Source organism: Eptatretus burgeri, chromosome 3, assembly GCF_056783735.1.
Source record: "Eptatretus burgeri isolate ZD-2024b chromosome 3, Ebu_testis_v1, whole genome shotgun sequence".
In the NCBI taxonomy this organism is placed as follows: Eukaryota; Metazoa; Chordata; class Myxini; order Myxiniformes; family Myxinidae; genus Eptatretus; species Eptatretus burgeri.
This window is the reverse complement of record NC_140963.1, coordinates 59,242,786-59,257,568: the sequence shown is the minus strand read 5'-3', so window position 1 is coordinate 59,257,568 and position 14,783 is coordinate 59,242,786. Positions and strand designations below refer to the sequence as shown.

At 42.4% G+C, this 14,783-nt stretch overlaps 1 protein-coding gene across 1 annotated transcript in view; it reads left to right on the top strand.

The window, feature by feature from the left end:
* The window catches only part of LOC147029993 (uncharacterized), a 15,232-nt gene extending 783 nt beyond the window's left edge, over positions 1 to 14,449 (top strand). The window contains exons 1-2 of the mRNA XM_085873595.1: positions 1 to 11,534; positions 13,439 to 14,449. The exon at positions 1 to 11,534 is cut by the window's left edge and continues 783 nt beyond it. Coding sequence (XP_085729721.1) covers positions 11,234 to 11,534; positions 13,439 to 13,920 — 783 coding nt within the window. The 5' untranslated portion in view covers positions 1 to 11,233 and the 3' untranslated portion in view covers positions 13,921 to 14,449. The remainder of the gene's footprint in view (positions 11,535 to 13,438) is intronic.
* The last annotated feature ends 334 nt before the right edge of the window (positions 14,450 to 14,783 follow it).

Genomic DNA, 14,783 nt, shown 5'->3' with positions numbered 1-14,783 from the left:
GAGGGACACTGCATCAGCGGCATAGCCGCGTCCCAACCAATGATGCAACCAGCAGCCACAGGCTGCACTCGATAGATAGAGAGAGAGAGAGAGAGAGCTTTCTCTATCAACAACATATCCACATCTGAAATTAACTCAAGAGGTTGTTTAGTCATCTTTAACATAGCACTCCAAGCAAGACCGGGTGCTATAAAATAATGAGCTGGGTCTAATCCATATAAATACTGATTTTGACAGACCTCTCAAAAGGCTTCGAACACATCAGCTAACAACAGAACATCGGTCTTGAGTGTTGGAAAAATACTTCTGTTAATGATTGGTCATGGTATTCAATGAGGTTTCTGATATTTAACTTATTCCAGATATTTTGTGCATGTTGATATTCTTTATCATCACCATGACTTTTATTAAGTTTGTTTATAAAAGCACTCTTTAGGAGGGAGTTGTGTTTCATTAAATCTGTCAAAGTTGTCCATGTAGTCATAAGGATATACACCTTTTTGTGATAAGAGTTCAATTTCATCCTGATTTGAGAAATGACTTTGGAGATTAGGAAATGATGTGATACTTGATGCTAAGTTGGATAATGGATTGGACATAAATTTGTGGAATCAAGAAATCTAATACGAGTTTTGTGCTTCTTCATAATTGATTTGGTGAAGTAGATGTCATTCTGGTCTGTGTTAGGAATAGCAGATATGTCCCCAGATGTCTTTGAGAGTTCACTTATGAACAACTGTGTGTCGCAGTGAACATTATTGTGAAGAAAGAAGGAAGTTTGTAATTGAGATTGCAACTTTAGTGAGCAGGTCCTCTGTATTTACCTGTAATATGGCAATGATCTCTAACATTGGCATCGGTGATTTAATCTCGACAGATATGACAAATGTTAGAGTTCTGAAACACTTTTTATTTTTCTCATCTCGAGATAACCTTAAGGGTTTATTCGTGTTATGTATTAGTTCTGTTAATCAGTGTGCCAGGGATCTAATTGATGGAAGGCTCATAGTAAAGCTTAGTGCTGGGGATGCTGTGGCACAGGAATTGAAATATCATCTTGCCTGCTTAGCAGCATTATACAACAGAGAGCGAGACCATCTTAATGTCCTGAAGCACGAGCAGAGTTCCAAAAGTTCAGCTGGCAAGGAACTATCTCTTTGCCTTTTCAGAACTTGTTGTCTACATCACCGATAGAAAGGCCGCCAGTGAAGGTATGGATACAGTGAAGGTATGGATAACTGAATGCACAGTTATTTTTAGTCTTGCAGATCTAGCCTCTCTCGACAAGTAGCGACTTCAGTAACTTGGTGTAGAATCACCAGATGTTAACTCAACAAGGCTGAAGGAGCAGTTACTCTCACGTATACCCTTATTGTGGACTTATTCTGGATGGATCAGCACCGGTGAATACCCTGCACCACGTATGCCCAAGAAGCTCAATGAATATGCCAGAAAAGACATATTGTCGGACCCCGACATTCGTGGGGAACACGTTCCTGGAAAATGCTGCAAATGTCGGGGCATTGTTTAAATGGGAAAAAGAGGAATAGGTTCCTGGCGGTTCACGATTCATAAATAAAATTCTGCAAATGGTGAAGCCGTGAATGTCGACACCATGAATGTTGCGCATTGTTTCAATGGATAAAGGGGGGGGATAGGGGGAGGCAGGAGAGGGTGCTGATGTTCCTGAGGTTGAGGGACCATGGAAAAAAAAAGACTGCTGCAGGTTTCGATGCAGCTCTTTGTATGGGAGCATCACATCATTCAACCCCCTCTTTAACATGAGGTAATGCTTAATGACCGGATTAGCATCTGGCAACCTGTTGGTAATTGACCACATCTCCTGCAGCATCTCACCCAGGAACTTGACCATGACGTTGGACCTCGACACCTCTTTCTCATTACTGCTCATCTCCTCCTCCTCGGAAACCTTTGTAATGGTGTCAAACACCTCATCAGTGATCTCCTCAGCGATAAGATCATCCAACTCCCCATGTTGAACTCTTTCCAACACTGCCTGATGGTGAGCTCTGGATGATGAGTGAGTCCATCACATCTGGTGAGTGTTAGTCCATTGCGACAGTGAGTCCAGCACATCAAAATGCGGCAAGTATAATACGTTTTGAAATTGGAGATTACCTCTTGGTCATGTGGCTTGATCAGGGAGGTGGTATTGGGCAGCAGGACGATCACCTCGAGGTTTGGGTGAGCCACCTTCAGGTCCCCAGGGTCATCAGAAGCATTAACGATGAGCAGGAAAGTCTTAAACGCAAGGTTTTTTTTTCCACCTGGTACGTCTCCACCTCTGAGGGATGAAACAGTTATGGAAGCAGTCCATGAAATTTGCTGCCATTACCCACACCTTCTTGTTGTCTCTCTAAAACATGGGCAGCATCTGCTTGTTCCTGCCAGCCAATGAGAGCACATATGTTCAGGGAACAGTACAGCATCATGGGCTTCATCATACAGTTCCCTTTTGCATTTGCACAGAGCAGAAGAGATACCCTGTCCTTTGCGGCCTTGAACCCCGATGCTGTCCCCTCGTACTTCAAGATAAAAGTTTGCGTTGGCATCTTTTTCCAAAACAGGCCAGTCTCCTCAGCATTGAACACCTGCTCTGGCAGGTACCTCTTCTCCTCGATGAGTTGTGCGAGTTGAGCAGCGAACATTTTGGCCGTCTCGTGGTCTATGGAGGCATGCTCACCTCACAGTTTGACATTGAGGAGACCGTAACACTTCTTTAACCCTTTGAACCCTGGCGGCCTTTTTCCAGCCGCTATTCAAACTTCTATAGGGTGTCCCCAAAAAAATATACAACTTTTAAAATGCTTCGTTTGATCCTAAAAAAGCAGTAATTTTGCCACTAATGCTTCATTTCTTGTTGCAGAGACCCTGAAGTTTATTTTGATACCAAGCAAGCGCCAGAAAAATGCCAAGACTGACCGTACAACAACGGACAAAAATTGTTGAACTTTGGCACCAGACAAAAAGTGTCATACAGGTGCAACGTCTTTACTCGAGACATTTCGGTATCCACTTGCGCCATGCACCAAACTTTCGGACAATAAAGTGCACCATCGCAAAGTTTACCAATGTGGGAACCATCTGTGACTTTCACAAGGGTCACACAGTGGTCGGAAGAGGACAGGTCGTAGTGAAAAAAATGTGGAAATGGTGAGACAGGCGGTCTTTCAGAGTCCAAAAAAATCGATTCGACGACTTTCTGCCGAGACAAACATTCATAAGAGCACCGTTCAGAGGATCCTTCGCCAAGACATTCATGCCTTTCCATACAATATTCAAACGGAAACGGTGCTTACTGATCAACAGAAACGCAAACGACTAGACTTTGCAAATTGGTTCTCAGGAAAGTTGGAGGAAGATGCAGACTTCCTAAAAAACTTCAAATGATGGACGAATGCCATGCTCACTTGTCCGGGGAGGTAAACAAGCAAAACTTTCGGTACTGGGGAACTGAAAATCATGGTAAGGCATCAACTGAACTGGTACCTCGATCTGTTCTCAAAGTCACCATGTGGGTGGCGGTTGGTTGGAATGAGATAATTGGTCCATACTTCTTTGAAGATGACCAGGGACGCACTTGCACGGTAAACCAGAGTAACTATCGCTAAATGATTCAGGAATTCTATCTGCCTGAGCTACGTACTCTGGCCCGTAGGAGAAACAACCCGATCCAGATGAGAACCCAATGGTTCCAGCAGGACAGGGCACCGCCCCATACAGCCAGGGAAACAAGGCGTTTTCTCAACCAACATTTTGAAGGCCGCTTTATCTCCCTCTAAGAAGACGTTGATTGGCCACCGTATTCCCCTGACCTTACTCCTCCAGACTTCTTCTTGTGAGAGTATCTCAAGGACAGGATCTATGGAAACACAAGGCCTCAGACTCTTGATCAGCTTGAGGAAATCATCCACCGAGAAATCCAGAACATTCCTTAGGAAACGTTTCCCAAAGTGATTGAGAACATGACAACGCGTTTGCAGGCAGTGATCGGACAACGTGGAGCCTACGTCGAACATGTGGTCTAAAAGGAAATGACGATTCCATACCAAAATTTGAATTTTGGTGGCAATTTTGACATTGGTTCAATAAACTTCAACCTTTCGGCTTTCTATCCAGCCATATATCTTTTTTAAAAATATATGTTATGACCATCCTCTTTGCAGATGAAAAGTTGTATATTTTTTGGGACACCCTGTATATACCCGAGCAGCCAGTTTACCAGTAGTTATTCAAACCTCCATATACCTGAGTGGCTGGATTTTTCTTCAGGGAGCCCAGGGTGGGGGAGCCCAAAGTCCAGGGAGCTGAGGGTTCAAAGGGTTAAATGATCAAACCATCCCCTGCTCACTCGGAATGGATTGGGGCCGCTCGTACCAGCATCGCTCAGACCTGCATCACTCGTGCTCGCGCCACCCACATCAGCTAGATGCGCATATATACTGCATCTATTGCCTTTGCGCAAATGAGAGGTCAACTAGAAGGTTCTTCTTAATTACAGGTTCTTCTCCAATGACGTTCTTCTCCCTCCATCCATACATTGAGAGCATTTTTCATCCTTTGTATGTGGACATCCCGGACCTGGGTGACCACTTTGGTGCTTGGTACAGTGCTCGGTACAGCGCTTGCCGCAACACTTTCTCGGTTGTCCGTATGTAGCGAATGGTGGATTTGTTTATTCCATATGGCCTGCCTACGGAGGCCACACTCTCTCTCCTCTTGAAAGCTGGTCCAGCAGCTCCACTTTGTTGATCAGGCTCATTATTTTCTTCTGCCTCTTGGCAGTCGATGCATTTCCAGCACTGATCTTGTGTTTGGGAGTCATGTTTGATCAATTAGCGAAGTGAGAGGAAAAACACCGATCAAGGCAGTGGATGAGAATAATGATTGAGAACCAGGACATGCTGCACATAGGTAGTCATGCGGGAATTGTGGGTCGCTGCGCAAGGTGTGAGGAATCTGCGCATTGTTTTTGGGAGATATTGGTGGGTGATAACATCTTACGCAGCTGGTGGTAGATGCGGTGACGCGTTTTAATTGTATGACTTGTGGGGGATAACATTTTACACAGCTGGTAGTAGATGCGGTGAAGCATTTTAATTGTGAAACTCACGAGAGATGACATCTTCAGCAGCTGAGTTGCAGTGGAGCATTTTAATTGTGTCAATTGCGGGGGATGACGTCTTACGCAGCAGCTGGTAGATACAGTGGAGCATCTATAATAGCTCGAATGGTGGGACATGCCACTCAGCTAGGTTTATAGCACAAGTGGTGGGATATGCTGCACAGCTCGGTTTACAGTGTGAATGGTGGAGCATACCATGCAGCTCACTTATGGCGTGGCTCATGGAAGATTTTTTGTGCCTGCGAAAAACCCAAAGCACAGGACAGTGAATGTAGAAGCAATTCATGCACGTGGCTAGTGGTAGATTTGTTTTTTGCATACGTGCATCTCCTCTATACATGGCTTGTGAAAGATGTGTTTTTTTTGTACATACAGCTACTCTATATGTGGCTGGTTGAAGGTATGCTTTTTGTGCCCATGAAAAAAACTGTGAATACACGAAGCACATGGCCGCAAATGGAGAATCAGGTTGCATTTTATCAACTGCAAATACACGGGGTCCACAAATAGTGAATCTGCGAATGGCGGGGTCTAACAGTACTTCCTAAAATAGTGTCACACTGCACCACGTACAAGAAGACTGACATTGTACTCAATGTATACTGGCAGTCCAGCCTGAAGTCTGTAACAAGGTCGAAATGAGGAAAATCAAATCAAGAGGAAAGTGACAGGGCCAAGCAAAAATCCATCAAACTGGCGAAGCTTCCTTTGAGACGACAACAACAAAACAGAACTATTCCATTTCTTTGCAGATAAAATCGCTGACATGACTATAATCAATACAGTCATTGTGACAAAGGGAGAAAATGTTCTCAGCAACCAAACAGCCAACCCAGATGAAGTAGCTCCATGTACCCATGAAGAGGCAGACACGCATATTCGTACATGCCCAACACGTAGCGATGGATGGATACAAGTCTCTCATGATCGAAGCTAACGACATGGGTGTTGTAGTCATAGCCACATCTGTTATGCCCTCTCTGATTGAGCTTGTCCTTGAAAAAATGTGGGTTGCCTTTGGGAAAGGAGAAAACAGTCTATGGATTCCTGTACATGATGTTGTTTCTGCCATAGGACCAGAGAAAACACAGGGAATCATATTTTTTCATGCCTTCAGCGACAGCGGCTGTGATGTTGTGTTGGCCTTCCATGGCAAAGCAAAGAAATCTGCAAGGCAAACATGGAATGTGTGTGATGAGGCCTCAAAAGCACCTTTGCCATCTCAGTCAGTGCCCATCCAAGGTAGAGCATGTTGACCTGCAAACTTTGGAGAAGTTTGTGGTCTTAATGTATGACAGGTCCAGTGCAGTCACAAATGAGACAAGGCTTAATCTACTTGCCCAAAAGCAGAGATCGTATGACTCAATACCACCAACTCAAGTAGCACTCAAAGAACATGCCAAATGTGCTGCTTATCAGGCAGGACACTATGGGGTCAGGCATTAGTCTGACAGCCAGACACTCAGAGCCCATCTGACTGGGAATGGATCAAACATGGTGAGATGTGGAATATCTGGACTGTCCTTCCACCTATTGAGAAAAACTGCCAGGAATTAGCCAAATATGGGTGCAAGACAGAATGTATTAGTGGAAGATACAAATGCTACTTCTAAAGATTTAGTTACACAGCTCGATGAAGCTGTACTTGCCAGGCCTACTTGGACCACCATCAGTGTTTGAAGACAAATCCAAGACAAGATCAAAGGTCCAAGACAAACTGGGGGACTGCTATCATCAGGACACTTCACTGCCTGCTTTAATGAATAAAATGGAGACTAATATTTTGAAGTAGCGGATTTAAGGTGTGCACGCTTCTTGTCGAACGCAACGGCTTCCTTTCACAAGGATGATTATAAACTCGATGGACAAATTTTAATGACGGTATGGTAATTAAGCATTAAAAAACACCATATATATGTTTATTCATAGTAGAGCCGGTTTAAGCATGGTCTAAAACATATGAATTGACACCATAATCACATTAATCAGACAAGTCTATCAATTTTTATAATGAAAAGTTGCTTTTTTGGTGCCAATTGGTGGCCATCTTGAAAAATGGCCACCATATTGTAATTTCAATCGGCTGGCACTGCTTCCTTGAAAAGTGACACAAATGGAATATTCTTGCCAATTCTCATGCTTGTATCACCATTTGAACAATTGCGTTATCTGCTCCACTAAAAGGCTCAACCGCTTCTGCCGTGGGAAATGTTGTAGGTGCTATAAAAAGTATATAAAAGATGTTGAAAAGGAATCCCATAAATTATAAGCAATCAAATAAATTAAGAAAGGTAAAACTCAATTGTCTCCCTGAGAAAGACAGAAAATAATCCAAATATTATGGTCAGGGTTTCAAAAGTTTAAATTTTTTTCCTAAATAAATAAAAGTATGGAAGTGATTGGTGTTAACTATGATTTGGATGAAACCATTATCAGCTCAAACTCCACTAAAAAGGAAGACTACTTCAAGGTAAATGCTATTACAGGGACAGACTGGAACACAAATGGGATAAAAAAGCGTTTGAAATAAATAATCAACAAACTTACTTGAATCTCGCTGAGAGTTTATTGTTGTGTTCAATAAGGCTGTGACACAAACACCGCCCTCATAAATGATTTCTTCTGGAAAATGTTTGATCGTGTTTGTTTGTACATTGGAACTCAAGAATTTGAAGAGGTTGATTATAATGCCCCTGCTACATCTGAAATGATTAAATTTACACAGTATTAGTTACCTCCGCCACCGAAGGTGGAAGGAGGTTATGTTTTGACCTCTGTCTGTCTTTTTGTTTGTTTGTCTCTTTGTGTGCAAGATATCTCAAAAAGTTGTGGACTGATTCGGAAGAAATTTTGTGGACAGCTTGGGTGTGTGACAAGACAAGGACGAACTGATTAGACTTTGGTGAATATCCGGATCCGGCGACTCGAATTTTTAAAGTGATTCTTCACCATTGAGAGATGGGGACAAAAACGATATATCGCACGATATCTTTAAAAGTTGTGGACGGATTCGCACGAAATTTGATGGACACTTTGTGTGTGTGTGACAAGGACGAGTTGATTCAATTTAGGTGTAGGTCCGAATCCAGATCCGGTTACGAGGATTTTTACCCTCGCCAAAGGAGAGGGTATTGAATTTGGGTCCGTTTGTTTGTTTGTCTGTTACTTGCAAAATCGAAGATTTTTCAAGTATATTGGTCAGTCGATTTTGTTATTCTGTCTGTCTGCTTGTCACCTACAAGTCACAACTTAAAACTGATCATCACGAAACATCACCACGTGGTAGAGTTTGTCATAAGGAAGAAGCCTATTATTTTTGAGGTCAAAAAGGTCGACATCGGCCCAAAGTCGACAATTTCGGTGGTATTTCTAAAATCCACAATTTTCACCCGATTCACTTGAAATTTGAAGAGGATTTATATTTCATGTCACTGAATTCAACCAGCCAATTATTTTTCAGGTCAACGTCGACCAAAAGGTAAACATTGGCCCAAGGTCACCAACTATGGTGGTATTTCTAAAATCCTCAATTTTCATCCGATTGACTTGAAATTTGAAGAGGATTTTCACATCAGGTCACTGAATTCAACCACCAATTATTTTTGAGGTCCACATCGGTCAAAAGGTCAATATAGGCCGAATTAAAAAAAATTGTCAATTTTCATCCGATTGACTTGAAATTTGAAGAGGATTTATATTTCAGGTCAATGAAATCGACTACCCATTATTCTTGAGGTCAACATAGGTCAAATGTCAACAACTTAGGTCTCTCTTTCGAGTGCAGCCTTATGGCTGTTGGTTGCATCATTAGTTCGGGACACAGTTATGCTACTGATGCAATGTCCCTATTACCAGTACACTGGCACTCATTTTGCCAACTTCAGAAGGATGACAGGCTGAGTAAACCCCACCTGGTATTAATTCAGCAGTCAACAGGCCTCAAACTCAGGACCCTAGGATTCCAAGTCAGCCACCATAACCACAAAGCCAACACCAGGCTTAACAACTTCGGTGAGATTTGAAAAATCCTTATTTTTCATGTGATTGACTTAAAATTTGAAGAGGATTTATATTTGAGGTCACTGAATTCAACCAGCCAATTTTTTTTGAGGTCAACGTCGACCAAAAGGATGACGAAGGTGGTATTTCTAAAATATCCCAATTTTCATCCGATTCACTAGAAATTTGAAGAGGATTTATATTTCAGGTCACTGAATTCAACCACCAATTATTTTTGAGGTCAAATTTTTTTTATGGATTTTGCAAGTATCATGTTCTGCATGACGTTGTCTTCTTGTTTGTTTGTCTGTTTGTCCGCACAGAACTTTCATGTTTTTCTCTGCAACCGCTTGTCGGATTGAGACTACTTACGTAGAATGTTTTAATGATAATTATGACATCATAGGTCACGTGGCGTGGCAGCCATATTGGAGAAACGGAAAAACTTTGGACCTCTGTATCTCTGAAACCGCACCAAGGAAAAAATTGAAACTTGGCACAAAGCAAGTACTCCTCATGCAGAATGTTTGATTTTTATGACATCAAAGGTGTCCTCATTATGACATCATAATTGAATATGAAGAACGCCACATCTGATCAGTATGAAAATTTTTGAGGGTCATCTAGGGATAAAAGGCCAACAGAAAATTTTTTCATTATGTCATCGGTCACATGATTCAGCAGCCATATTGTTTAAATTTTTTTTTTTTTTAAACCTTCAAAAATCTTCTTCTTTAAAGTGGCTGAACAAATCGAGGTGAAACTTTAGACGTATGACCACCTGTCCATGAGAAACAAAAGGTTCACACATATGATATCATAGGTCACATGGTTTGGCAGCCATATTGGATTTACCCAAAAACCTATAAAAATACACCATTAAAAGAAGTCCTGGCAAGGATCTGCAATCTCTGATTGTTCTTTTTCTTGTTTAATATTGAAAGCGATTCTTCACAATTGCATATTGGGCCAAAAACTATATATAGCATGATATTTCATTCAAAAATATATTGGGCCTGAAATGCTCTCATGGATCAGGATCATGGTAGAGGTATGCGCTCTTCCAAGTGCTGTTGCAGTTTAGTGATAGAATGGGTAAGGTAGCTGTTGAAGATACGTCAACTGGAACAAATGCAGACCCCGGTTATAGTCAAAGGAAGGGAATGTATAATGATGATACAACAACAAAATAGTTTTACCGTGGCAGTTCCCCTTAAAGGTATATTTGGATTTTGTGATTACGATAAAAGTTCTGTCTTTACTAAAAATTAGATTTCAACTACAAAGGCATGATAATGAAAATAGACTGCTTTTTGGTGCTGCTAATGCTTTCACTGCCCAGAATAAATTTGTTATTAATGAAATGATGGTATATTAGTGAATATACTCCTAATCTCAAGTCAGAAGGGATGTTGAATAGAAGACTTAACTCGAAAGAAACCAGAAAATATGTTATGGAAGAAATGTAACAAGAGATCTAATACTCGAGTGTCAGTAAAACGTCTGTTTTGAGAATTGACCGCAGAAGGGCATAACTCTCATCTCCAAGTTGAATGCCCTGCTCAGTAATAGACCAGAGGTGGTCACACCTTTGATGAAGGTTTAAAATGTGTGGACAGCAGGAAGCGGCAACAATACATAAATGCGATATTGCTGGAGGCAAATGGAAAGATTTATTTTCACGGCTGCCCAGGAGAGAACAAGCGATAAAGGGAGGGAGGGTAATTAGAGTGGGAACCGCCGATTTACATCGCTGGTGATGATAATAATTGGCTTGTCATGCTACGTCTCACAGCAGGACTGGGTTCGAGATTTGAACCTGGGACTACTGGAGAGCTTGGGCAGTGCTTGATGCTGCAGAAAAACAAAAATAACTTAAAAAGGAAAGTGTGGAGGAGAATCGGGATTATTGTAGAATTGCATGGATTAGATAGTCTGATAGGTAGTGGGATGTTGTACAAAACGTGTTTCAGACGTGGGTGGGAAAGTGGAGGAGGGTGGAGAGAAGTGGGGAGGGGAAGAGGAGGCATATAAAACCTCTTCGAGGGCATCAATTGAAGTTCCCGCGATCTCGCCGTGGGAGCCACGATGCACCGCCCGTTGCGCGCGTTCAGCATCGAAGCCCTGTTGGGTCCGTCAGGGCCACCATGCGAGGCCGATCCACTGCACTTCCCCTCCTACCGCTTGTGCATGCCTTACAGGCCTGTGCTGTTTGCTCCACGTTCAGGATATGTGCGCTGCCCAGCACCGCGAGTCGTCAAATGCGGGGCTCCGGTCTCCGTCTCGGTGGCCGTTCCTGGCCCCGGGATACCCTCGGTGCTGCCACAGGTTCAATACGACCAACTTCAGGCCCAAAAAGACTTGGATTTGGTGAGCATTGAGCGAACAGGTGAGTTGGACATGGGTTGTGCATTTTCCATTGAACTGGTCTTTCCATCAGCTGTGGTCATTGTGGACCAACATACAGCATCCAGGATGTGTGCACCCTGTGTATTGAATCAATGTGAATGAAATGGCAAGTTAATAGTTTGGAAATGCACAAGATCTTTCCAGAATGTCAATGTCTTGGTGATTTGAAGTTCATGAAATGATAATTATATTGTTATACCAACTTTGCAACTGCTATTATTCCTTTAGACTTTACAAGGGTTGCCTGCATTTCTTCAACTGAGCATCCTATTGTCAGTTCATCAAACTTGTTCAGCTCTTTCACGAGCCTTGATCTCCACATACAAAACTTTTTGAGCATTTTCTCAACGATAGGCTGAGTGCAATTGATATCCATAAAATTAAGAATAAAATTTATCATAAAATTAGAACATTTACAGTACTGTACTGACTCAAGAGTCCACCCTCCACTACCTTATGTTCAGATAAAAATCATGATAACTTAATTTTACAAATGAGTGACAGGTGAAAAAGCAGAATGCACTAAAAAAAACACAATAACAAGATGTGGACAAGGTTCTCCACTGGTCCACGTGCAGTGCACATTCATCATTTCCTACAGTTTTCTTGAAAGTATAAAACTTTAAAACTTGACTCATTTCTAATTATGTTTTCAAGGTTTCCTCTTTACGATACATTTTAATGTTCGTCATTTTATCATTCAAGTAACAGCATTATGTGCCAGTGTTGCCTGCACTGTGTATTCGCGTCAAAGTTGCACACGTTAGCTGCAATGTCCCTGATAGAAAACCGGCAATTAAGCAAGTTCCTGGAGTGTGTGAAAGCATTTCTAATGATTGAAAAATGGCCAACATTGCTTTGATTGGGGTTTACATGGTTTCTAGTAACAAGTTGAAAAAAAAAAAGGGGGGGGGAGAAAAACTTCATGGTGAAGGAGAATGGCACCTATGCCCCTTCCTCCTACTACTGTTCATACATTTGGAACTGATAATCCTGGAAGTTATGTCATGGCCGTGATAGAGTAATGTTTGTGGCCATGATCTTTCCACAGCATTGGCAGCTGTCAGGAGAAGACTCTCTGGTTTGCTATGGTATTTATTAGTGAGAGGAAAGGCAGGAATTTCAAATTTCACCAGGGTGTAGAGAGAGAGAGAGAGAGAGAGAGAGACAGATAGAGAGAGAGAGAGAGAGAGAGAGAGAGAGAGAGAGAGAGAGAGAGAGAGAGAGAGAGAGAGAGACTGAGAGAGACTGAGAGAGACTGAGAGAGACTGAGAGAGACTGAGAGAGACTGAGACTGAGACTGAGACTGAGACTGACCTGGGATGTTTAGTGTCTATCAGTCAAATGCTGACAGATGGGACACCCAGCTTGACATCCCTCTGAAGGACAGTTCGCTCTTTGATGCAACACACAGCACCAGGTTGATGGTTCATAGTCGGGTTGAGAACTGGACACAGACGAGATAATTCAAAGGCGAATATGTTACATCTGAGCAATCCTTCCAGCCTGTCTCACACCTTTCTCTAAAGTCTAAAGTTTCAGAGAAAAGTTTTAGAACCAGATGTGATTGGAACCAGCACTTCAAAAGTACATCATAAAAGTAAGTGTATGTTTGTCCATATTTCGAGCAGTCAAATTATTACAAACCTACAACTACTAATTTCTTGCTCAACTAAATCTCTCAGGAATATATATTATACAATACACAGATCTCGGGAGAATTAAATTGGAAAACAATGCATACATGTAAATGTTTGTGCAACAAACCCTTACCGTGCACAGAAACAAATATGTCACCTTTTCCTGTGAATGTCACAGCCAATGAATGCACATTATACATTATATACATTCCCATGAATATGTTCTCTGATGTGTCTTATACAGAATCCAACCCACACAATGCAGAAAAAACGAAAACGCCTCAATGGACTCGCACCGAGCAGATACCTGTGGAGGAAGATGGGGACACGTTTCTACCGGTAAAGCTACTGGACGGATCATCGAGGCCAACACAGGCAGAGATGCCATCCTGCACCACAACCCCAGGCCCTGTGAAGAGTCGGCGACGAAGGACTGCCTTCACAAGTGAGCAGCTCCTCGAGCTGGAGAAGGAGTTTCACTCAAAGAAATACTTGTCCCTCACGGAGCGCTCGCAGATCGCGCATGCACTCAAGTTGAGTGAGGTGCAGGTAAAAATCTGGTTCCAGAACCGTCGAGCCAAGTGGAAACGGGTGAAAGCGGGAAATGTAGGGGGTCGTACAGGACAGACACCGAGGAACCCGCGCCTCGTGGTACCAATTCCGGTACATGTACATCGGTTCGCACTGCGGGCGCAGCACCAAAGCGAAGGTGCAGAGCACAAGTGACGAGATGGACTTATACCCACGACAAGCAGATGAACCAAGGGAAAAGTGAGAATGCATACAGAGATTATTTGACGAGGCGGCTGGGGAATCGCTCATGGCTTGAGTCTCCAAATCTTTCAGCTCATGCTTTGGAGAAACCACAACTACGATATACAAACCAAACTATTCCCAAGAATAAAAAAAATTCAATTTTCCTTTTCCCCACTGGTGCCAGAACTTTTCTGGACCAGAACTGGTTCTTGGTGCATAAAACGAGGTTTGTAACAATACAATGTTATTGTGTGTAAATATACAAACGGAATGAGATGTACATATAACTCATTATTCCACTTACAAACTTGCGTGCTGGCGATTGCCAAAAACCTCCAACTTTGTTCTCTACATGCCAAATAGCATGCCGCAGGCGGCTCGTGCTTTTAACACAGGTGCGAAAAGTCTTTGTTTATTTATACAATGTTTGTTTCGTGTGCAGAATGCTTGTCACGACAAATAAAAGGCCCACCGAAACACGGTGCAAAAGTTTGCCATTCGGAAGTTTTGCGGATTTCTTGTTTATTTTCGACTGTGCACGGTCGACGAGTAGAAGGCCGTGGATCGTGAAGGTTTAGTGAAGCAATTTCTACAATTTATCGATGTCAGACTGATTGAAAGTGGAACATCTCAAAAGTTTTCCATTCGTTCTTCAAACTTCAATGTTCTCGTAATGCACAGAGGGGGTACGCAAGGAAATCTTGGCACAAAATACATAAACTCTTCCCAGAATGAGCCTCATATCCTGGAGTTCTTCTTTTTTTTCTTTATATTCTGGCAGTGGAGTTTTTGTAAGGAAAGCCTGAACCGTCAGTGGTTATGACCGCAATGCA